This window comes from Coregonus lavaretus (assembly GCF_964263955.1).
Source record: "Coregonus lavaretus genome assembly, contig: HAP1_SCAFFOLD_4037, whole genome shotgun sequence".
Lineage (NCBI taxonomy): Eukaryota > Metazoa > Chordata > Actinopteri > Salmoniformes > Salmonidae > Coregonus > Coregonus lavaretus.
In genome coordinates, this window is record NW_028156491.1 from 678 (window position 1) to 27,274 (window position 26,597).

General features: G+C 46.9%; 1 protein-coding gene across 1 annotated transcript; it reads right to left on the bottom strand.

Annotated features, from left to right (window-relative positions):
- Positions 1 to 237: 237 nt before the first annotated feature.
- Positions 238 to 18,242, bottom strand: LOC311126296 (protein-tyrosine kinase 2-beta-like; the record flags this gene model as incomplete). The annotated part of the gene is made up of 19 exons (XM_084200305.1): positions 238 to 327; positions 641 to 741; positions 1,371 to 1,486; positions 3,012 to 3,112; positions 4,374 to 4,455; positions 5,734 to 5,831; positions 6,615 to 6,656; positions 6,885 to 6,922; positions 7,180 to 7,219; positions 7,360 to 7,477; positions 9,217 to 9,318; positions 14,231 to 14,305; positions 14,651 to 14,791; positions 15,044 to 15,098; positions 15,240 to 15,302; positions 15,600 to 15,679; positions 15,903 to 15,990; positions 17,390 to 17,568; positions 18,045 to 18,242. Coding segments are annotated over 19 exons (1,807 nt in total), but the record flags the coding sequence as incomplete, so codon positions are not given.
- Between the last annotated feature and the right edge of the window lie 8,355 nt (positions 18,243 to 26,597).

Sequence of the window (26,597 nt, forward strand, 5' to 3'; positions counted from 1 at the left end):
CAATGTTAACACACGTTAAGCCCTGAAATTTTGAGAGAGAGAGAGAGAGACAGAGAGAGAGAGAGAGAGAGAGAGAGAGAGAGAGACAGAGAGAGAGAGACAGAGAGAGAGAGAGAGAGAGAGAGAGAGACAGAGAGAGAGAGAGAGAGCGAGAGAGACAGAGAGAGAGAGAGAGAGAGACGCAGGCACACAGAAAGTACCCCCCCCCCCCACCCAAAAAAAGGAAGACAGACTTACCGAACATCCAAACATCGCTTGCCGTGGTGAATCGCCTGAAGTTGATGGATTCTGGAGCCATCCATTTGATAGGTAATCGAGTCACAGAGGCTGTGGAAACGATTGAGAAAGATAACAGTCATCTCTGTATATATGTAGTACGTGCGGGGACACTATTTCAGATATACTTGTATTATTACTCCATATAAGATGGAAACTTTGTCTTCTGCTCTTTTCCCTAAACCTCTCCGATATACACACAACGAAAACACGGGACAGTCAGGAGCAGAGGGCAGCCGCAGCGCAGGGCCCAATGAGCAGTTTAGGGGTTCCTTGGAAGTGGCGCTGCCCATGTTCCCATAATGCTTCACAGAAGAGTGGTGTACCCCTGTGTGGAACACACCGACCACCAACCACTCCGTACCTTTGTAATATTCTTCGTCCTCGATGTATCTGGACAGGCCAAAGTCTCCCAGCTTAACACAGTCTGCTGTGGCCACCAGCACGTTCCTCACCGCTATGTCTCTGTTGGGACACAATAAACAGGGTTAGTTGAAACGGAGGTACTACCTGAAGTCATCCAATAAGAACGTAGGTTTTTGTTGTTGTTTCTGCTTTGTTCCGAGTTAAAGGGAAGATGGATGGATGTCTATGTATTACATATCTAGGAGTCTGATGAAGAGTTGTGTTTTCTGAAGAGGAATATGGTGGTCAATATGGGATATGGGTGTCAAGATGGCTGTTCTACCTGTGCACCATGTTGATTCCCTCTAGATAGACCTACCTGTGCACCATGTTGATTCCCTCTAGATAGACCTACCTGTGTACCATGTTGATTCCCTCTAGATAGACCTACCTGTGCACCATGTTGATTCCCTCTAGTCTAGATAGACCTACCTGTGCACCATGTTGATTCCCTCTAGATAGACCTACCTGTGCACCATGTTGATTCCCTCTAGATAGACCTACCTGTGCACCATGTTGATTCCCTCTAGATAGACCTACCTGTGCACCATGTTGATTCCCTCTAGATAGACCTACCTGTGCACCATGTTGATTCCCTCTAGATAGACCTACCTGTGCACCATGTTGATTCCCTCTAGATAGACCTACCTGTGCACCATGTTGATTCCCTCTAGTCTAGATAGACCTACCTGTGCACCATGTTGATTCCCTCTAGGTAGACTAGAGCTTTACAGATCTGCAGGCTGAAGAGAACTAGCGTTATGTTGGTCAGCTTGTTCTGGTTCTCTGTCAGGTAGTTCTTAAGCTGGAAGACAACATTAACATAATTATGGGATGGCAGACGGCAGGTAGCCTAGAGACGGGGGAACCCATCTACTATATGAGACGGTCCGGTCACACAAATGTCCTAGGTGGCAAAGGTCGGGATGGATCCTGTCATTTATCGGCGTAGTAACAAACCCCTACCTCGCGACCCCAAACTGTTCCTACCTCGCGACCCCAAACTGTTCCTACCTCGCGACCCCAAACTGTTCCTACCTCGCGACCCCAAACTGTTCCTACCTCGCGACCCCAAACTGTTCCTACCTCGCGACCCCAAACTGTTCTCACCTCGCGACCCCAAACTGTTCCTACCTCGCCACCCCAAACTGTTCTCACCTCGCCACCCCAAACTGTTCCTACCCCGCGACCCCAAACTGTTCCTACCTCGCCACCCCAAACTGTTCCTACCCCGCCACCCCAAACTGTTCCTACCCCGCGACCCCAAACTGTTCCTACCTCGCCACCCCAAACTGTTCCTACCTCGCCACCCCAAACTGTTCCTACCCCGCCACCCCAAACTGTTCCTACCCCGCCACCCCAAACTGTTCCTACCCCGCGACCCCAAACTGTTCCTACCTCGCCACCCCAAACTGTTCCTACCCCGCCACCCCAAACTGTTCCTACCCCGCGACCCCAAACTGTTCCTACCTCGCCACCCCAAACTGTTCCTACCCCGCGACCCCAAACTGTTCCTACCTCGCGACCCCAAACTGTTCCTACCTCGCGACCCCAAACTGTTCCTACCTCGCCACCCCAAACTGTTCCTACCTCGCGACCCCAAACTGTTCCTACCCTCTTTTTGGAAGAGAGAACCTGTTGCAGTTTAAAGCTCATTTCCTGCGATTCTACACGTTGCCATGTCTTATGTGTGTTTATATGATACCGGAGTGACTCAACAACATCAGTAGGGGCCCCTGGGGGGGTCGAGCCTCCTGCTCACATAATCTGGCCATGATAACTACAACATCAGTAGGGGCCCCTGGGGGGGTCGAGCCTCCTGCTCACATAATCTGGCCATGATAACTACAACATCAGTAGGGGCCCCTGGGGGGGGGTCGAGCCTCCTGCTCACATAATCTGGCCATGATAACTACAACGTTTAGATCGCTGGTTAGCCTAACTTCCCTATCTAGCTGACATGTGCTAGTTGATCAACTGGACATTTCTGACAGGTTATAAATAGCTCTTTAAGGTCTGTTCAGTGAATGACATAACAAGAGGAAAACTGCATATGCACTACCCAATTTCTACTATTACAACTCTCAAGAGTTCCTACATTTTGTTTATTGTTTTATCATTAAGTTGTCCGTATTGTCCCCGTTCTGGGTCCGCATCCAGAACACGATCCGCCAGTTGAGTGTGGCTGGCCTAGAGCTTAGATAAGCTGGTCAGCAATTGAAGGGATTGCTAGATTGGTATCCCAGGTCTGACAAAGAAAATTAACCAATAAGTGAAGTTTATAAAATCCTGGCTTAAATAACATGTTAACATGGCTGTCGGTCTCTCACCTCCCCATACTGGTAGAGCTCCATGACGATCCATACGGGGTTTTCCTCAATGACGCCGATCAGACTGACGATGTGGGGGTGGTTCAGGTTCTTCATGATCACTGGAGAATGGATACGTTTAACTGTTAAAGTTTTCCTTCAATTTTCATATGAAGGCTACTTATGAGAGGGAGACACACTTACTTATTAAAGTCCCAATCCAATAAAAAAAAACTTGATTTTCATATTTGATATATATATATTCACACTAGGTGGTGGGAATAATACTGTGAAATCGTAAAATTATGATAATGCCCTTTTGTTGTAAGAGCTGTTTGAAAAGACCGGCTGCGATTTCAGCCTGTTTTGGTGGGAAAACGCCTCACCAGGTGATAAATTAGTTAATAGACCAATAAGAAAGAGAGTTCCAAACCTCTCAGCCAATAACAGCTAGTTTTCAGTTGTCCCCTCCCCACTCAGACCACTCCCAGACAGTCCTAGTAAAATTCTTACTTGAGAAATTGCTCTTTGCTAAGATGCTATTTGGTTTCTTTTTGACCATTTTAGTTGAAAACAATCTCAGTAAGGTACTTAAATGTTACCCAGAAATGATTTGATATTGAGAGAAAAATGGCTGCATTGGACATAAGATGTATTATTTCTATACTATTTATGTGGTTTGTTGATGCTTATTCATGAAAGTGATCACGAAGTGTACATTTTTTTAAATAATTGACTCAAAATCCCTGAGTTTCCAGGCACTTAGAATTCCTCATTGAATAAATACAGCAACTGGTCCTCAGTGCTTGGTTTTAAGGTTTAAATAATGCAGGAGAATGAACAGACAAGGGCCCAGTTTAATCGATCCACAACTGACTTGCTCATAGGAGCAGAAGCCCATCTCCTGTTTATGTAGCGTGAAGCAGCTTGATGTACAAGTATACCCCCTGGAGAGGACGCAGGGCCTTACCCCGAATCTACCTCCGTAAAGCTGAGTGCCAAGCAAAGACTAATCGGGTCCCATTTTTTGTCTTTGGTACACTCTTAGAAAAAAAGGTGCTATCTAGAACCTAAAAGGGTTATTTGGCTGTCCCCATCAGAGAACCCTTTGAAGAACCCTTTTGGTTCCAGGTAGAACCTTATTGGGTTCCATGTAGAACAACTTTCCCCAGAGTTCTACATGGAACCCAAAAGAGTTCTACCTGGAACCAAAAAGGGTTCTCCTATGGGGACAGTCGTAGAACCCTTTTTTTCTGAGAGTGTATGACTTGGCTGAGGATTGAACTCCCAACCTTCCAATCTCAGGGAAGACACTTTAACCCCAAGACCAGTGAGGTGGAGAAGTGCTGAAGAAGTGTGATCAGTATTTGATGTCTACTGTACCTGCTTCACTCATAAACTTCTCCATGACGTCAGGTGAACAGTCTTTACAAGTCTTCACCGCCACGCTTAGCCTCTCCCCATTCTGGTTCACAAACACACAGAGACCAGTCACACACACACACACACACAGAGACCAGTCACATACACACACACACACACACACACAGAGACCAGTCACACACACACACACAGAGACCAGTCACACACACACACACACACACACACAGAGACCAGTCACACACACACACACACACACAGAGACCAGTCACACACACACACACACACACACACACACACACACACACACACACACACACACACACAGAGACCAGTCACACACACACACACACACACACACACACAGAGACCAGTCACACACACACACACACACACACACACACACACACACACACACACACACACACACACACACAGACACACAGAGACCAGTCACACACACACACAAACACAGAGACCAGTCACACACACACACACACACACACACACACAGAGACCAGTCACACACACACACACACACACACACACACACAGAGACCAGTCACACACACACACACACACACACAGAGACCAGTCACACACACACACACACACACAGAGACCAGTCACACACACACACACACACACACACAGAGACCAGTCACACACACACACACACACACAGACCAGTCACACACACACACACACACACAAACACACAGAGACCAGTCACACACACACACACACACACAAACACACAGAGACCAGTCACACACACACACACACACACACACACACAAACACACAGAGACCAGTCACACACACACAAACACACAGAGACCAGTCACACACACACACACACACACACACACACACACACACACACACACACACACACAAACACACAGAGACCAGTCACACACACACACACACACACACACACACACACACACACACAGAGACCAGTCACACACACACACACACACACACACACACACACACACACACACACACACACACACACACACACACACACACACACACACACACACACACACACACACACACACACACACACACACACACACAAACACACAGAGACCAGTCACACACACACACACACACACACACACACACACACACACACACACACACACACACACACACACAGAGAGACCAGTCACACACACACACACACACACACACACACACACACACACACACACACACACACACACACACACACACACACACACGAGACCAGTCACACACACACTTTAGTGTGATAAATATTTTGCCTAGTTAGGAACATTTGAGGTGTTATAATTGACTGTGGGAGTAGGGTGTCGGGAGATATACTTGCCGATTTTTTGTACATTCCTTCATAGACCTCCCCGAAAAACCCCTCGCCAAGGATCCGTCCCAGAACAATGTCATGTCGGTCGATTACATACTTCACCACTGGAACCAAGTACACAACAACACCGTGAGAAAATGTAGTATAGAATATAGAATATAGAGTATAGAATATAGAGTATAGAACATAAAGTATAGAACATAGAATATAGAGTATAGAATATAGAACATTACATATAGAATATAGAATATAGAACATCAAATATAGAATATAGAATATAGAACATAGAACATAGAACATAGAATATAGACCATAGAACATAGAGTATAGAACCTAGAGTATAGAACCTAGAGTATAGAACCTAGAGTATAGAACATACAAAATAGAACCAAGAGTATAGAACCTAGAGTATAGAACCTAGAGTATAGAACCTAGAATATAGACCATAGAGTATAGACAATAGAATATAGCGCATAGAATAGAGAATAGAGAATATAGAATATAGAATATAGAATATAGAATATAGAATATAGAACATAGAATATAGAACATAGAATATAGAACATAGAGTATAGAACATAGAATATAGAGCATAGAATATAGAACATAGAGTATAGAACATAGAATATAGAGCATAGAATAGAGAATATAGAACATATAATATAGAGCATAGAGTATAGCATATATAATATAGAACATAGAGTATAGAACATAGAGCTTAGAACATAGAATATAGCACATATAATATAGAACATAGAGTATAGAACATGGAATATAGAACAAAGAGTATAGAACCTAGAGTATAGACGGTAAACGTCTACATCAGTCTCCTTAGATACTATACTATAAATGTATCCCATCCTGATAAAGCGTACGTCTCTACTTACCAGACTTTGGGCGTTCGTCAATCTCAGCGTAGATATCAGATTCTGAATGATGGACAATATTTGAGGATGTCAGTTTGTGGTAAAAACAGATGGGTCAACTTGAAACATACAGTGTAGCCATGCCCCTACACTTCTAGTTTCAAACAATTCAACACAGCCACTGTCCTTCACTATTAGTTTCAAACAATTCAACACAGCCACTGTACTGACAAATTAATCATGATATTTGTAAAACAAAGATGAAGACAGTCGTGGTAGATGACAACTCACCCATGCTATATCTGAAGGAGCCTGTGTTCTCTGTTTGACTACAGCCAGAGGAGGAGAGGAGAAGATCATTAATCCTGGGTTTGAGGTAGCTCCTCAATACACCAGGCACACTGTTACAATAACACTACCTGTCTCTTGTATACATTTATCTGACAGCCTCATGGACAGTACATCCCATGTTCCAACAAGTACTAAATATTACAGTTTGGTTTCAGTATAATGACTTGATGTGGAAATTACACAAAAGCCAAAAATATGAAGCCTTGTTCAACCAAGAGAAAGTGAATCCACTCACTTCGTGGGTAGGTCTGGTAGGGAACTTCGTAAATTGGCATCTATGGGTCACAAAAGAAGTCACGTTGGTTCAATAGACTTACGAGGGATGAGGAAACCAAGTTAGACCATTGTGATGCACTCTTTCAGTGTATCCCCCTTACCATTATATACACAGGGTGGACTTCCTGATCCCCCTTACCTTTATTTGGTCTAGAGATGAACGACTCGTCAGTGGCGTGCTCCAAGCGACAGTAAGCGTCAATAAGGTCCACCATGTTTTCTGCTATCGCAAACTTAGTCACGTTGATAGACAGAGGCTGACCAAGAAGATACAAATGATTCACATTACTCACAATTACTACAATTACAATCACAATTACAATACAAACACTTTATAACATTATAATGTCATAGGGGTCATAGACGGATAGGCTTTCAGGGTAAGATGCAGGCATTTAACTCAACGATCACATCAATCAAAATGTTATGTAAAAACAAAAAGACTTAAGGACACAGCTCTCTAGTTAGAATTCAGGGCCTGTATTCATAATGTCTCTAGTTAGAATTCAGGGCCTGTATTCATAATGTCTCTAGTTAGAATTCAGGGCCTGTATTCATAATGTCTCTAGTTAGAATTCAGGGCCTGCATTCATAATGTCTCTAGTTAGAATTCAGGGCCTGTATTCATAATGTCTCTAGTTAGAATCTAAGATCAGGTTCCCCCTGTCCATGTAACCTTATTCATTATGATCTAGGATCAGGTTCCCCCTGTCCATGTAACCTTATTCATTATGATCTAGGATCAGGTTCCCCCTGTCCATATAACCTTATTCATTATGATCTAAGATCAGGTTCCCCCTGTCCATGTAACCTTATTCATTGTGATCTAAGATCAGGTTCCCCCTGTCCATATAACCTTATTCATTATGATCTAAGATCAGGTTCCCCCTGTCAATATAACCTTATTCATTATGATCTAAGATCAGGTTCCCCCTGTCCATGTAACCTTATTCATTATGATCTAAGATCAGGTTCCCCCTGTCAATATAACCTTATTCATTATGATCTAAGATCAGGTTCCCCCTGTCCATGTAACCTTATTCATTATGATCTAAGATCAGGTTCCCCCTGTCAATATAACCTTATTCATTATGATCTAGGATCAGGTTCCCCCTGTCCATGTAACCTTATTCATTATGATCTAAGATCAGGTTCCCCTTGTCAATATAACCTTATTCATTATGATCTAAGATCAGGTTCCCCCTGTCCATGTAACCTTATTCATTATGATCTAGGATCAGGTTCCCCCTGTCCATATAACCTTATTCATTATGATCTAAGATCAGGTTCCCCCTGTCCATGTAACCTTATTCATTATGATCTAAGATCAGGTTCCCCCTGTCCATATAACCTTATTCATTATGATCTAGGATCAGGTTCCCCCTGTCCATGTAACCTTATTCATTATGATCTAAGATCAGGTTCCCCCTGTCAATATAACCTTATTCATTATGATCTAAGATCAGGTTCCCCCTGTCCATGTAGCCTTATTCATTATGATATAAGATCAGGTTCCCCCTGTCAATATAACCTTATTCATTATGATCTAAGATCAGGTTCCCCCTGTCCATGTAACCTTATTCATTATGATCTAGGATCAGGTTCCCCCTGTCCATATAACCTTATTGTTTATGATCTAGGTTTAGGTTCCCCCTGTCCATGTAACCTTATTCATTATGATCTAAGATCAGGTTCCCCCTGTCAATATAACCTTATTCATTATGATTTAAGATCAGGTTCCCCCTGTCCATGTAACCTTATTCATTATGATCTAGGATCAGGTTCCCCCTCTCCATATAACCGTATTCATTATGATCTAAGATCAGGTTCCCCCTGTCCATTTAACCTTATTCATTATGATCTAAAAGGCAACACTGTTCTCCTACTCTGAGAGTCTTTGTGAATATTGGCCCAGGCCTCACTGTCTGTCTGGCTCCGTCTATGTCCTGATTAAGCAGTACTAATAAAGTTTTTCTATATCTATTTTATTGTGTACCTGTCTGGCTCCATCTATGTCCAGGTTGAGGAGGGCTTTGCCGTCACTCTGAGATAAACACTTGATGCTCTTGATCTGTTTGAAGTCCGCTAGACAAACAGCCTGGGGATGAGAGAGAAACAACACTTAAGAGCCACAGGTGTCGGCTAGAGGTTGACACAGGAATAGGACTCCCGGCAACAACATTTACATTTACATTTTCGTCATTTAGCAGATGCTCTTATCCAGAGCGACTTACAAATTGGTGCATTCACCTTATGATAGCCAGTGGGAGAACCACTTTACAATATGTTTATTTTATTATTATTTTTGGGGGGGGGGGGGGTGGGGTAAGGGGGGGTAGAAGGATTACTTTATCCTATCCCAGGTATTCCTTACAGAGGTGGGGTTTCAAGTGTCTCCGGAAGGTGGTGAGTGACTCCGCTGTCCTGGCGTCGTGAGGGAGCTTGTTCCACCATTGGGGTGCCAGAGCAGCGAACAGTTTTGACTGGGCTGAGCAGGAACTGTGCTTCTGTAGAAGTAGGGGGGCCAGCAGGCCAGAGGTGGATGAACGCAATGCCCTCGTTTGGGTGTAGGGACTGATCAGAGCCTGAAGGTATGGAGGTGCCGTTCCCCTCACAGCTCCGTAGGCAAGCACCATGGTCTTGTAGCAGATGCGAGCTTCAACTGGAAGCCAGTGGAGTGTGCGGAGGAGCGGGGTGACGTGAGAGAACTTGTGAAGGTTGAACATCAGACAGGCTGCGGCGTTCTGGATGAGTTGTAGGGGTTTAATGGCACAGGCAGGGAGCCCAGCCAACAGCGAGTTGCAGTAATCCAGACGGGAGATGACAAGTGCCTGGATTAGGACCTGTGCCGCTTCCTGTCTAAGGCAGGGTCCTACTCTGCGAATGTTGTAAAGCGTGGTCCTCTGTAGCTCAGCTGGTAGAGCACGGCGCTTGTAACGCCAAGGTAGTGGGTTCGATCCCCGGGACCACCCATACAGAAAAATGTATGCACGCATGACTGTAAGTCGCTTTGGATAAAAGCGTCTACTAAATGGCATATTATTTTATTTATTTATTTTATTATTATGAACCTACAGGATCGGGTCACCGCCTTGATGTTAGCGGAGAACGATAGGGTGTTGTCCAGGGTCACGCCAAGGCTCTTTGCACTCTGGGAGGAGGACACAACGGAGTTGTCAACTGTGATGGCGAGATCATGGAACATGCAGTCCTTCCCCGGGAGGAAGAGCAGCTCCGTCTTGCCGAGGTTCAGCTTGAGGTGGTGACCCGTCATCCACACTGATATGTCTGCCAGACATGCAGAGATGCAATTCGCCACCTTGTTATCAGAAGGGGGAAAGGAGAAGATTAATTGTGTGTCGTCTGCGTAGCAATGATAGGAGAGACCATGTGAGGATATGACAGAGCCAAGTGACTTGGTGTATAGGGAGCATAGGAGAGGGCCTAGAACTGAGCCCTGGGGGACACCAGTGGTGAGAGCATGTGGTGCGGAGACAGATTCTCGCCACGCCACCTGGTAGGAGCGACCTGTCAGGTAGGACGCAATCCAAGAGTGAGCCGCACCGGAGATGCACAACTCGGAGAGGGTGGAGAGGAGGATCTGATGGTTCACAGTATCAAAGGCAGCAGACAGGTCTAGAAGTACGAGAGCAGAGGAGAGAGAGTTAGCGTTAGCAGTGCGGAGAGCCTCCGTGACACAGAGAAGAGCAGTCTCAGTTGAATGACCAGTCTTGAAACCTGACTGGTTTGGATCAAGAAGGTCATTTTGAGATAGCAAGAGAGTTGGCTAAAGACGGCACGCTCAAGAGTTTTGGAGAGAAAAGAAAGAAGGGATACTGGTCTGTAGTTGTTGACATCGGAGGGATCGAGTGTAGGTTTCTTGAGAAGGGGTGCAACTCTCGCTCTCTTGAAGACGGAAGGGACATAGCCAGCGGTCAAGGATGAGTTGATGAGCGAGGTGAGGTAAGGGAGAAGGTCTCCGGAAATGGTCTGGAGAAGAGAGGAGGGGATAGGGTCAAGCGGGCAGGTTGTTGGGCGGCCGGCCGTCACAAGTCGCAAGATTTCATCTGGAGACAGAGGGGAGAAAGAAGTCAAAGCATAGGGTAGGGCAGTGTGAGCAGGACCAGCGGTGTCATTTGACTTAACAAACGAGGATCGGATGTCGTCAACCTTCTTTTCAAAATGGTTGACGAAGTAATCCACAGAGAGGGAGGAGGGGGGGGAGGGGGAGCGGGAGGAGGATTCAGCAGGGAGGAGAACGTGGAAAAGAGCTTCCTAGGGTTAGAGGCAGATGCTTGGAATTTAGAGTGGTAGAAAGTGGCTTTAGCAGCAGAAACAGAGGAAGAAAATGTAGAGAGGAGGGAGTGAAAAGATGCCAGGTCCGCAGGGAGTCTAGTTTCCCTCATTTCCGCTCGGCTGCCCGGAGCCCTGTTCTGTGAGCTCGTAATGAGTCGTCAAGCCACGGAGCAGGAGGGGAGGACCGAGCCTGCCGGGGGATAGGGGACATAGAGAGTCAAAGGATACAGAAAGGGAGGAGAGGAGGGTTGAGGAGGCAGAATCAGGAGATTGGAGGGAGAAGGCTTGAGCAGAGGGAAGAGATGATAGGATGGAGAGAGTAGCGGGAGAGAGAGAGCGAAGGTTGCGACGGCGCATTACCATCTGAGTAGGGGCAGAGTTAGTAGTGTTTAAGGAGAGCGAGAGAGAAAAGGATACAAAGTAGTGGTCGGAGACTTGGAGGGGAGTTGCAGTGAGATTAGTAGAAGAACAGCATCTAGTAAAGATGAGGTCAAGCGTATTGCCTGCCTTGTGAGTAGGGGGGGACGGTGAGAGGGTGAGGTCAAAAGAGGAGAGGAGTGGAAAGAAGGAGGCAGAGAGAAATGAGTCAAAGGTAGACGTAGGGAGGTTAAAGTCACCCAGAACTGTGAGGGGTGAGCCATCCTCAGGAAAGGAGCTTATCAAGGCGTCAAGCTCATTGATGAACTCTCCAAGGGAACCTGGAGGGCGATAAATGATAAGGATGTTAAGCTTGAATGGGCTAGTGACTGTGACAGCATGGAATTCAAATGAGGAGATAGACAGATGGGCCAGGGGAGAAAGAGAGAATGTCCACTTGGGAGAGATGAGGATTCCTGTGCCACCACCCCCCTGACCAGATGCTCTCGGGGTATGCGAGAACACATGGTCAGACGAGGAGAGAGCAGGAACTCTCTCGGGAACAAGACTCCCGGGAACAAGACTCCCGGGAACAGGGCTCCCGAGTGGCGCAGTGAGCTAAGGCACTGCATCGCAGTGCTAGAGGCGTCACTACAGACCCTGGTTCAATCTCATGCTGTATCACAACCAGCTGTGATCGGGAGTCCCATAGGGCAGCGCACAATTGGCCCAGTGTCGTATGGATTATGGGAGGGTTTGGCTAGGGGGCTTTACATGGCTCATTGCGCTCTAGCGACTCCTTGTGGTGGGCCGTGAGCCTGCAGGCTGACCCCGGTTGTCAGGTAAATGGTGTTTCCTCTGACACATTGGTGCGGCTGGCGGGCGGTTGTTGTTCCGGAGGAAACATGACTCAACATTCGCCTCCCGAGACTGTTGGGGAGTTGCAGCGATGCGACAAGATCAAAATTGGGGAGAGAAAAGGGTTTAAAAAAAATGTTTGACTCTTAGGGGTCCTGGATCAAGTTTGGGACATGCTCGACAGTGCACAGGATGGGCAATACAGGAATAGTTATAAACGGAGGGTCTTTTTGGGGTGTGGGGGGGGGGGGGGGGGGGGGGGGTATGTAATGTGTGGAACATTTTATAAACAAAACAAAAAAACTGTGTGTAGGCCTAATATAGTTGACTTAATATTATTTTATTTTTTATGTAATTTCCCCCCTTCCATCAGCTCACTCTCGCACCTCGCTCCATTTGTAGCCATGGCCACTGCGCAGTCAATACTTTACCGGTACCTCAGATGCCAACGTACGTCAGTGAATGATGAAGCCTTCAAGAGGGGAGTTTAGTTCATCCGACTCTGAGTAAGTAGAAGGGCTGCCTTCATTGCAAAACTGGTAATGTGTTTGTTATCAGCTGTGTGTAGGGCAGGCTACTGTCTGGTGAGCGCTGAGCAGCATTCAAACGGAGCAGTAACTATGGCTAGTCACATGCAGAGCTGATTTTTTTTGCATTTCTGATTTCTGTGCGTAAAAATTAGTACGGGACGGGAGTGATTTTATAGGGACAGAACAGGAAAGTTCAGTGGTTACATAACTGTTGCCGAAACAGGACAGTATGGGAAAACATTTGACAGGACAAGACGGGACAGGAATGGATTTTCACTCCCGTGTCAACCTCTACACTCTCAGAAAAAAAAGGGTTCCAAAAGTGTTCTTCGGCTGCCTCCATAGGAGAACCCTTTTTGGTTCCAGGTAGAACTCTTTTGGATTCCATGTAGAACCCTCTGTGTAAAGGGAAATACATGGAACACAAAAGGGTTCTACCTGGAACCAAAAAGGGTTCTACCTGGAACCAAAAAGGGTTCTACCTGGAACCAAAAAGGGTTCTACCTGGAACAAAAAAGGGTTCTTCAAAGGGTTATCCTATGGGGACAGCCGAAGAACAGTTTTAGGTTCTAGATAGCACTTTTTTTTCTAAGAGTGTAGTGCGGGGAGAAGTTACATTTACATTTTAAGTCATTTAGCAGACGCTCTTATCCAGAGCGACTTACAATTAGTGCATTCCTCTTCAGCTAGGTGAGACAACAACATATCACAGTAGTAGCGAGTACATTTCCCCCACATTGCCCAGTAGACGCTGACCTTGGTTCAGTTTAGCATTTTCCATACTAATGGTTGAGGTAAGGATTAAGGGAGTGGAAGCTGATCCTAGATCTATACCTTGGAGAAGCTTCATCCCGGACCCAGCACAAGCTTGGGGATGGGACATGAAGAACATGAGGATCACGGCCAGAAATCGTTCACGACCATGCAATGAAAATGAACAAATGGCAACAACCATAACATCCTGCTTACCGCTGAGTCTTTATGGGTGCGTTGGCGAATGCCCCTGGCTCCAATCACCAGCTCTACTGACAGACTCCAGCCTTGCTGTGGACACATAGTTGGGTTGCAACTTAACTTTCATTTCTTGACAAACTTCAGACTCATACAGTCATTTGTGGTGCCGTGATCCAAAAGTAATCAGTTATGCAGGAAAACGAAGAAAGTCCTCAATCAGGTATTTGCTGTGTACTGACTGGACCTCACTCCGGTATTTGCTGTGTACTGTCTGGACCTCACTCAGGTATTTGCTGTGTACTGTCTGGACCTCACTCCGGTATTTGCTGTGTACTGACTGGACCTCACTCCGGTATTTGCTGTGTACTGACTGCAAATACCTGAGTGCAGACCTTCCTAATTTTCTTGTCTGTAAAGCCAAAAAGCAACACTCACCACCAGTTCGCAGGGGTAGACCTCCTCGTCAATGTTGATGAATTCTGTGAGCGTTTTGAAGAAGCGAACCATGCACTCCTCCTCCTTCAGAGTAGCGTACTGCTGGAACGTCTGCGTGATCATCTTCCGAAGGGGACGAGCCTGGGACAGAACATCACAACATTAGACAACACTTTCATAACCCTATTTTACTACGACGTCAAATAGTAAACAAAAGTCGATTATTATTTTTTTTTGCAGGGTGAACAACGCTGCTAGCATAGAAATGATCAGAAATGATCTTTGTTGACGTAATAGTTACAGTTAGGCTCATTGACAACTTAATTTATGTTAGTAGAAACTTCCAGTAATATTTTAAAACGATCATGTGGATATCAAAATTCATAAATGTACCTTCATGCGGTCAATGAGCTCCTGTGGAAAGAACAGGTTCAGCCCCACGTCCTTCCTTCATTGGTCCAAATTAAAATCACATTCAGAGAGATCAGTTAGAATTAAAAAATAAAATAAAATCTATCAAAACCAATGTGATAGAAAAGTTATGTGAATTGAGGTCGGTACAACAAACATTTAAAATGTAAGTACTTACTCTAGCAACTCAAAGTTGGACTTCTTCTCCAGACCTTTAGCGTTCATATCTTTATAGAACCTCCTGAGGACGAAGCGGATAAAGATTTAAGTTTTATTTATTTCTGACTCACTGATGTTACCCTGATTTTGTCTTTAAGATACTATTTAAAAGTTCTCAGTGGTCGAGGAAGAGCTTGTAAGCATTTCACTGTATGGTTTACACCCCATTTTATTCTGTCATGTGACAAATAAACTTGAATTTGAATTGATTTAGAACAACATGACGTATACAACAACTAAACTCTATGGACAAACCCAATGGGATGTTTGTTGGTGTCTACACATGGACAATATATATATGAGGAAAGCCCAACCTCACCTGATCTCCAGACAGCCCAGCTGAAGGGCCATCCCGTCACTGACTTTGCTGGCATGATACTGCATGTAGTCACTGCGCACCTAACACAGGCAACACGGACAGAACACGTTAACTGTTATCTGTATGAAGTCACTCAGCCCGGTCTCATAGACCAGACGTAACATAGTAAATGTATATCCGGGGACACTCAAATCAGTGTGATATGTTTTAACGGTTGGTATGGTTACACAAGACAGATGGTTACTTAAGGCAAAAACAAAAGTAGGGTGGTTGGCTGGGGTGGTCTAACATTGCCTACCGTACCTGTTGATAAAAATACAGCAATGTGGTACTGTCTTCTTTGAACTTTTCCAGGAAGTTGACTGGAATGTAGCGTACTCTCAGGTCATACCTGGGGAGAGATGAAAATACCCATGGCTTAGAGTAGGAGTCTTCAACTGATGAACATACAACTGCTTTAGAGTAGGAGTCTTCAACCTTTTCTTGGTCAGCGACCCCCTCCCAGGCAAACCCGACGCAGCACCGCAAAGCGTTATATTTTACAGTGAAGGCTAAAGCAGAAACAAACTCATTTGTCTGCGACACTTTTCGTTCGCGTGTGCGCCCGTGTGTGAGTGATTGGCTGGGGAACGGCGGCTGGCTGGTGGCTCCATTAGGAAACTCCTTTAAACCTGAAGGCTGTCATATATTGGTTCACTTATGCCCTAAAATAAATGTGTTCACATGGGCAGAATATTGTATATACATGTGTTCACATGGGCAGAATATTGTATATACATGTGTTCATATGGACAGAATATTGGTGTCAAACAAGCAACCCATGGTCCTCTTCATACCTTAGCAAAAAATCATTATTACACGTCTTGTCTTGTCATCTGGTGAATGATAATGGCAAGGAGAGTAATCAGCATCCGTCTCCCCTTCTCCACCTCCTGCATCCCTGTCCCACCCCTCCTCCATCCCTGTCCCACCCCTCCTCCATCCCTGTCCCACCCCTCCTCCACCCATCCTCCATCCCTGTCCCACCCCTCCTCCATCCCTGTCCCACCCCTCCTCCACCCCTCCTCCACCCCTCCCCCACCCATCCTCCATCCCTGTCCCACCCCTCCTCCATCCCTGTCCCACCCCTCCTCCACCCCTCCTCCATCCCTCCTCCACCCCTGTCCCACCCCTCCTCCTCCCTGTCCCACCCCTCCTCCATCCCTGTCCCACCCCTCCTCCACCCCTCCTCCACCCCTGTCCCACCCCTCCTCCTCCCTGTCCCACCCATCCTCCATCCCTGTCCCACCCCTCCTCCACCCCTCCTCCACCCATCCTCCATCCCTGTCCCACCCCTCCTCCATCCCTGTCCCACCCATCCTCCATCCCTGTCCCACCCCTCCTTCATCCCTGTCCCACCCATCCTCCATCCCTGTCCCACCCCTCCTCCATCCCTGTCCCACCCCTCCTCCACCCCTCCTCCATCCCTGTCCCACCCCTCCTCCATCCCTGTCCCACCCCTCCTTCATCCCTGTACCACCCCTCCTGCATCCCTGTCCCACCCCTCCTTCATCCCTGTCCCACCCATCCTCCATCCCTGTCCCACCCCTCCTTCATCCCTGTCCCACCCATCCTCCATCCCTGTCCCACCCCTCCTCCATCCCTGTCCCCACCCCTCCTCCATCCCTGTCCCACCCCTCCTCCATCCCTGTCCCACCCCTCCTGCATCCCTGTCCCACCCCTCCTCCACCCGTCTCTCCGCCTCCACCTCCTCCACCGCTTGTCCCCACCCCCTCCACCCCTCCTCTCACCTCCACTCGGCCTCCACGTGGTGACTCTCATAGCGTTGCTCCACCTCTTCCACGGTCAGGTCTGGATGGAGCCAGTGGAGCTCATCTGACTTGAGGTGCTTCAGCAGCAGGCCATAGCAGCCTTTATACAGGATGTTAGGGCCCAGCCTACCACTGGTCAGGATAGACTGCACTATAGCCTGGAGGAGAGAGAGTCAGATATCACTGCATAAAGGCTAACCCAAGTCTAAAAAAACAGTGTCAATGAGAGTTGTGCTATCACTGGCTAAAGGGCAGTTTCGAAACAGAAACATTTATTTTGGGGGCTAGTCTGAGATGCTAGTTGAGTTATGGAAGTGTAAATACACAAACTATGTTACAGCTCAGTAACTAAGTAACGAAGTGACTTCTGTGTAGAATTGACGATAAATAAATGTCTTATTACAAAAAAAACTGTTGTAAACAGTCCATATCTAACTCCAAGGGGTTGTACACATCATGAACAGTAGCACACTTCATTTCCTACAACAGTTCCTCAATCGATCCATCCGTCAATCAATCAAAAAGTCACTGAATCAACCCATCAACCAACCAATCAGCCAATCAATAAATCAATCAAACGTATTAATGTAAATCCCTTTTGACGTCAGCAGCTGGTCAAAGTGTAGTTAATCACCCTGATCTTCCAGGAGCTGTCGCACTTGACCAGCTTGAAGTTCTTCCCAAAGGTGTTGTTGGTGGAGAAACAGACTTTGAGGATCTTGGTGGGCCTTCCCTCCCCACTGAAGGGGCTCTGTTGTGGGCCGTCGTTGTGGCCTGGGCTGGGTAGCCTCCAGGACAGGGTGGTAGTGTCTCCCTGCATCACCTCGTACATTCTCAGGGCAGAGAGAAGGATAACGTCATACTGATATCATACCTGGGGAGAGGGAGAGAGGAGGGGGGGGGGGGGGGGAGATAGGGGGGCGGGGAGAGATAGGGGAGGAGAGATAGGGGAGGAGAGATAGGGGGGGAGAGATGGAGGGGCGAGAGGGGGGGAGAGAGGGGACGGAGGGGGGAGAGATAGAAGGGGGGTTATGCCATCATCCCCAGTATGAGACAGACAGTGTCGTCAGTCAGCAAGATACCTGGTAACTCTCCCACTCTGGATCAATCCAGTCAAACCCTTGCAGTACTTAAATTCAGCAGTAACATGCTTTACATAGTAATAATGCTATGCTGTGTACTATAGTATCAGATGTGGTTCTGACTCACTTAACAGTTGATTTTCAGATGTGATCTACTGATAGCACAACATTCCTGTCTTTTACTTCATGTGAAGGCCTGTATAAATCACAAGGTAAACTCACATGGCAAGACTTGTAGGCCTACACACACCACGTTCAGTATCTATTCTACTGCCTCAGACGACATAGTGCTATGTAGAACCATTTGTTTCAGTAGGAGAACCCTCTGAAAAAAGGTTTCAGATAGAACCCTTTCAGGTGAGATATAAAAACCTTTTTGGTTACTAATCGAGTAGCAGCCTTTCAGAGGTGCTATGTGGAACCAGAGGTTCTATGTGGAACCAAAAATGGTTTAATATGATCCGAAAAGAGTTCTATTTGGAAGTTATTTTTAGAGGGTTCTCCTACAGGTGACAAATGGTTGTATATGCCACAATTTTTTTCTGAGCGTGTACTGTATAAAAACCAACCAACTTCAGTTGATTTTCTTATGAATTAATTTCTAAATGCAAACGCAACAAACAACATTGAACAACATTTCAACACGGAGGTGTTGAACCTAAAGCCGTACTTGACATAAACCAATGACAGTAACAACATGAACTTGTTGGCCAGAAGCTGTAAAGGGAAAACACCAGAGAAACCCCCCCAACTCCAAACTATCAGACCTTTTAACACAACACTAGGAGTGAGGACAAAAGGGGTAAGCCTGTTTTCTAAGCTCTGTCAATAGTACGTTACGCAACAAGCACACTTCACCACGCTCCATTTTCTCTACAGTGTGTTCTAAGGATGGGGGGGGGGGGGATGGGGGGGGAATCAACACAGTAGAGTATTGCGATATTATTTTTGACGATATTATATAGATTCTATGACTTTCTATGGAGAAAATAAATTTTATTAGGTAGCTAGTTGGCTGTACCTCCACCAAATCTCTGCTATTTCTCCTTGGCCTCAATCTTATTTTTCAATGGTGAGCCATGTTTTCAGCACTTTTATGTCCATGACTGATCAAAACTCATTCTATCATAATGGCTCTCTCTTGTCCCTCCGCAGCAGACATATGGTGAGCAATGTGTTTGAAAAATGTATGCACTCGCCAACTGAAAGTCGCTCTGGATAAGAGCGTCTGCTAAATGACTAAAAATGTAAAATGTAAAATGTCCCTAAGTGTGGTGATAATATTGTATTGTGAGGTACCTGGCAATTCCTAGCCCTAGTGTATTCTGTAGTGAGGCACAAACCTGAGTTCAAGTACTATTTGAAATCTTTCAAATGTCTTTGAGTCTTTGCTGTAGTCAGCCTGGATGTCAGATGGGCAGGGTTTGAGACTACTCCATTGGTTCCATTGTGCCAGGCAAGGTCAATCAAGCCTAGGTAAAGTATTTGACATTATGTCGAATAGTATTTGAACCCATGTCTGGTGAGGCAAGCTGTGGTCACCATGGAGCCAATCATGTGTTTGTTCTGTCTTACTTCAGACAATCACACCTCAACAGGAAAAATGTCCAGGGCTCAGTTTGTCAAAAGTTATTTCACCTATTGGAGTTCACCTGTGGGAGTTCACCTATCGGATTTTACCAATCGAAGTTCACCAATCGGAAATAAGAAATAGATAACTTTTGTAAAGCTGGGCCCTGAAGATTAAAGCAGATTCTGTACTAACCAACCGGCCGGCTAGCTTCAACAAACTACTGATGATAGACTGCAAGTGATCATTAGGGTTGTACAAACAACAGAGGGTAAACAGCCATACACCTGGAAATGCTCCTGCCACAAACAGTATCTCTATATTCTAAATGCTCCTGCCACAAACTGTCACGATCGTTTATGGATGAGACGGACCAAGGCGCAGCGTGATAAGCGTACATTTTATTACGTACTTAACACACGACACAAAACAACAAACAAACGATACGTGAAGTCCTAGGTTACACAAAACAAACCTTTACGGAACAAGATCCCACACCGACTAGTGCCAAACAGGCTGCCTAAGTATGGTCCCCAATCAGAGACAACGAGATACAGCTGCCTCTGATTGGGAACCACCCTGGCCAACATAGATCTACACGATCTAGAAAACACAACATAGAAAATATGACATAGAAACTCCACACCCTGGCTCAACATTTAAGAGTCCCCAGAGCCAGGGTGTGACACAAACAGTATCTCTATATTCTAAATGCTCCTGCCACAAACAGTATCTCTATATTCTAAATGCTCCTGCCACAAACAGTATCTCTATATTCTAAATTCAACCAGGCAAAAGAAACAGCTGCACATCTGAAAAAACTAACTGACTAACTGACTGGGGGGAAAGGGTGTTGGGTCTGAGCCTTGGTTAAACTGGGTAAGTAAAACATTTCCAAACAAAAGTACTCTCCCTTAGTAGTAAGTACAGCAATACTACTCTCCCTTAGTAGTAAGTACAGCAATACTACTCTCCCTTAGTAGTAAGTACAGCCCTACTGCTCTCCCTTAGTAGTAAGTACAGCCCTACTGCTCTCCCTTAGTGGTAAGTACAGCAATACTACTCTCCCTTAGTAGTAAGTACAGTCCTACAGCTCTCCCTTAGTAGTAAGTACAGCCCTACTACTCTCCCTTAGTAGTAAGTACAGCCCTACTACTCTCCCTTAGTAGTAAGTACAGCCCTACTACTCTCCCTTAGTAGTAAGTACAGCAATACTACTCTCCCTTAGTAGTAAGTACAGCCCTACTACTCTCCCTTAGTAGTAAGTACAGCCCTACTACTCTCCCTTAGTAGTAAGTACAGCAATACTACTCTCCCTTAGTAGTAAGTACAGCAATACTACTCTCCCTTAGTAGTAAGTACAGCAATACTACTCTCCCTTAGTAGTAAGTACAGCAATACTACTCTCCCTTAGTAGTAAGTACAGCCCTACTGCTCTCCCTTAGTAGTAAGTACAGCAATACTACTCTCCCTTAGTAGTAAGTACAGCCCTACTACTCTCCCTTAGTAGTAAGTACAGCCCTACTGCTCTCCCTTAGTAGTAAGTACAGCAATACTACTCTCCCTTAGTAGTAAGTACAGCCCTACTACTCTCCCTTAGTAGTAAGTACAGCAATACTGCTCTCCCTTAGTAGTAAGTACAGCAATACTACTCTCCCTTAGTAGTAAGTACAGCAATAATACTCTCCCTTAGTAGTAAGTACAGCAATACTACTCTCCCTTAGTAGTAAGTACAGCAATACTACTCTCCCTTAGTAGTAAGTACAGCAATACTACTCTCCCTTAGTAGTAAGTACAGCAATACTACTCTCCCTTAGTAGTAAGTACAGCAATACTACTCTCCCTTAGTAGTAAGTACAGCAATACTACTCTCCCTTAGTAGTAAGTACAGCAATACTACTCTCCCTTAGTAGTAAGTACAGCAATACTACTCTCCCTTAGTAGTAAGTACAGCAATACTACTATCCCTTAGTAGTAAGTACAGCAATACTACCCTCCCTTAGTAGTAAGTACAGCAATACTACTCTCCCTTAGTAGTAAGTACAGCAATACTACTCTCCCTTAGTAGTAAGTACAGCCCTACTGCTCTCCCTTAGTGGTAAGTACAGCAATACTACTCTCCCTTAGTAGTAAGTACAGCAATACTACTCTCCCTTAGTAGTAAGTACAGCAATACTACTCTCCCTTAGTAGTAAGTACAGCAATACTACTCTCCCTTAGTAGTAGGTACAGCCCTACTGCTCTCCCTTAGTAGTAAGTACAGCAATACTACTCTCCCTTAGTAGTAAGTACAGCAATACTACCCTCCCTTAGTAGTAAGTACAGCAATACTACTCTCCCTTAGTAGTAAGTACAGCAATACTACTCTCCCTTAGTAGTAAGTACAGCAATACTACTCTCCCTTAGTAGTAAGTACAGCAATACTACTCTCACTTCTCTCACATTGAAGCAGAGTTTTCATAAGAACTAGTAAGCACAGTTTTTACAGCTACAGTTAACATACCTGGACAGGAGGGCTGGAGGGAGGGCTGGACAGGGCCTGGTCAATATACCTCACCAGAAAAACAGCTACACAGTACACACCTTAGTATGTCTTCCCATAGAAATCTGTCTGACATGTTATCGCTCCATAACTGAGGACTTGGGTTATGTCTGTCTGTCTGTCTGTCTGTCTGTCTGTCTGTCTGTCTGTCTGTCTGTCTGTCTGTCTGTCTGTCTGTCTGTCTGTCTGTCTGTCTGTCTGTCTGTCTGTCTGTTGTCTGTCTTTCTGTTAAGTCTGTTGTGTCGTAGTGCAGAGCAGAGCAGAGCAGAGCTGGGTGTGTCTCGGCTGCTGTGTTCTCAGAGCTTCCACTGTTGTTGTAGAGGGTACTGTTTTGTTAGCCTGAGGCTCTGAATACCTCAACTAGGGCCCTGTGCATATCACTCACTGTGTGTGTGTGTGTGAGTGTGTGCGTGCGTGTGTGTGTGTGTGTGTGTGATGAACCTGGGAGACACTCCCCACAGTGTGGATAAAACCACCACCACCTGGGGAGGTATGGAGGGAGGGTTGGAGGGAGGTATGGAGGGAGGGTTGGAGGGAGGGAGGGAGGGTTGGAGGGAGGTATGGAGGGAGGTATGGAGGGAGGGTTGGAGGGAGGTATGGAGGGAGGTATGGAGGGAGGTATGGAGGGAGGGTTGGAGGGAGGGTTGGAGGGAGGTATGGAGGGAGGTATGGAGGGAGGGTTGGAGGGAGGTATGGAGGGAGGTATGGAGGGAGGTATGGAGGGAGGGTTGGAGGGAGGTATGGAGGGAGGTATGGAGGGAGGGTTGGAGGGAGGTATGGAGGGAGGTATGGAGGGAGGGTTGGAGGGAGGGTTGGAGGGAGGTATGGAGGGAGGGTTGGAGGGAGGTATGGAGGGAGGTATGGAGGGAGGGTTGGAGGGAGGGTTGGAGGGAGGTATGGAGGGAGGGTTGGAGGGAGGTATGGAGGGAGGTATGGAGGGAGGGTTGGAGGGAGGTATGGAGGGAGGGTTGGAGGGAGGGTTGGAGGGAGGTATGGAGGGAGGTATGGAGGGAGGTATGGAGGGAGGGTTGGAGGGAGGTATGGAGGGAGGTATGGAGGGAGGTATGGAGGGAGGGTTGGAGGGAGGGTTGGAGGGAGGTATGGAGGGAGGTATGGAGGGAGGGTTGGAGGGAGGTATGGAGGGAGGTATGGAGGGAGGGTTGGAGGGAGGTATGGAGGGAGGTATGGAGGGAGGGTTGGAGGGAGGTATGGAGGGAGGTATGGAGGGAGGGTTGGAGGGAGGGTTGGAGGGAGGTATGGAGGGAGGGTTGGAGGGAGGTATGGAGGGAGGTATGGAGGGAGGGTTGGAGGGAGGTATGGAGGGAGGGTTGGAGGGAGGGTTGGAGGGAGGGTTGGAGGGAGGTATGGAGGGAGGTATGGAGGGAGGGTTGGAGGGAGGGTTGGAGGGAGGTATGGAGGGAGGTATGGAGGGAGGGTTGGAGGGAGGGTTGGAGGGAGGTATGGAGGGAGGTATGGAGGGAGGGTTGGAGGGAGGTATGGAGGGAGGTATGGAGGGAGGGTTGGAGGGAGGTATGGAGGGAGGTATGGAGGGAGGGTTGGAGGGAGGGTTGGAGGGAGGTATGGAGGGAGGGTTGGAGGGAGGGTTGGAGGGAGGTATGAAGGGAGGTATGGAGGGAGGGTTGGAGGGAGGGTTGGAGGGAGGTATGGAGGGAGGTATGGAGGGAGGGTTGGCGGGAGGGTTGGAGGGAGGTATGGAGGGAGGGTTGGAGGGAGGGTTGGAGGGAGGGTTGGAGGGAGGTATGGAGGGAGGGTTGGAGGGAGGTATGGAGGGAGGTATGGAGGGAGGGTTGGAGGGAGGTATGGAGGGAGGGTTGGAGGGAGGTATGGAGGGAGGGTTGGAGGGAGGGTTGGAGGGAGGTATGGAGGGAGGTATGGAGGGAGGGTTGGAGGGAGGGTTGGAGGGAGGGTTGGAGGGAGGTATAGAGGGAGGGTTGGAGGGAGGTATGGAGGGAGGTATGGAGGGAGGTATGGAGGGAGGGTTGGCGGGAGGGTTGGAGGGAGGTATGGAGGGAGGTATGGAGGGAGGGTTGGAGGGAGGTATGGAGGGAGGTATGGAGGGAGGGTTGGAGGGAGGTATGGAGGGAGGGTTGGAGGGAGGGTTGGAGGGAGGTATGGAGGGAGGGTTGGAGGGAGGTATGGAGGGAGGGTTGGAGGGAGGTATGGAGGGAGGGTTGGAGGGAGGTATGGAGGGAGGGTTGGAGGGAGGTATGGAGGGAGGGTTGGCGGGAGGTATGGAGGGAGGTATGGAGGGAGGTATGGAGGGAGGGTTGGAGGGAGGTATGGAGGGAGGTATGGAGGGAGGTATGGAGGGAGGTATGGAGGGAGGGTTGGAGGGAGGTATGGAGGGAGGTATGGAGGGAGGGTTGGAGGGAGGTATGGAGGGAGGTATGGAGGGAGGTATGGAGGGAGGGTTGGAGGGAGGTATGGAGGGAGGTATGGAGGAAGGGTTGGAGGGAGGTATGGCGGGAGGGAGGGTTGGAGGGAGGTATGGAGGGAGGTATGGAGGGAGGTATGGAGGGAGGTATGGCGGGAGGGAGGGTTGGAGGGAGGGTTGGAGGGAGGTATGGCGGGAGGGAGGTATGGCGGGAGGGGCCGATATCTACAGACCGATGTTTATATTCCCAATGCTCATGCGAGGCTGAGATACATTTTTAGAAATGGGTGAAACCAGTGATGGGTCTATTACAGAACTCAGTATTTCCTGTTCAATCATTTTCATGTAATTGTTCATGTTTCAGAGCATTTCGATAAAGTCTGTGAACGCTGAAAGGTTAGCATGGTCAGTTGCTAATGAAGTTTTTCAGTTTGAGATATTTTCTATTTTCTATTTCAGTTTCCTGTCTTGCGTAACGACATACCATTCTCTATTAGCAGTTGTACTTTGAGATACTCAATAAAAAGATCTCCCCCGGGGAAAAGTTGGGAAATATTTGTTTTTTTCTATCCGCAAATTAGATATGCAACTGCTGATGAAGCATACAGAGGAAAAAAGCCTTTTGACAAGAAGATCACATGGTACAGTAAACAGCAGCCTGTCAACATGTCGTACAAGTTGAATCTCTTTACTCATCTACAACCTCTCTCAGCATTGGGTAACATCCCTACAACCTCTCTCAGCATTGGGTAACAGTGGGTAACATCCATACAACCTCTCTCAGCATTGGGTAACATCCCTACAACCTCTCTCAGCATTGGGTAACATCCCTACAACCTCTCTCAGCATTGTGTAACATTGGGTAACATCCCTACAACCTCTCTTAGCATTGTGTAACATTGGGTAACAGTGGGTAACAGTAGGTAACAGTAGGTAACAGTTGGTAACAGTGGGTAACAGTAGGTAACAGTAGGTAACCGTGGGTAACAGTAGGTAACCGTGAGGTAACAGTGGGTAACAGTAGGTAACAGTAGGTAACAGTAGGTAACCGTGGGTAATAGTAGGTAACAGTGGGTAACAGTGGGTAACAGTGGGTAACAGTGGGTAACAGTGGGTAACAGTAGGTAACCGTGGGTAACAGTAGGTAACAGTGGGTAACAGTGGGTAACAGTGGGTAACAATGGGTAACAGTGGGTAACAGTAGGTAACAGTGGGTAACAGTGGGTAACAGTGGGTAACAGTAGGTAACAGTGGGTAACAGTAGGTAACAGTGGCTAACAGTGGGTAACCATAGGTAACAGTGGGTAACAGTGGGTAACAGTGGGTAACAGTGGGTAACAGTAGGTAACAGTAGGTAACAGTAGGTAACAGTAGGTAACCGTGGGTAATAGTAGGTAACCGTGGGTAACAGTGGGTAACAGTAGGTAACAGTGGGTAACAGTAGGTAACAGTGGGTAACAGTGGGTAACAGTGGGTAACAGTAGGTAACAGTGGGTAACAGTGGGTAACAGTGGGTAACAGTGGGTAACAGTGGGTAACAGTGGGTAACAGTGGGTAACAGTAGGTAACAGTAGGTAAGAGTAGGTAACCGTGGGTAA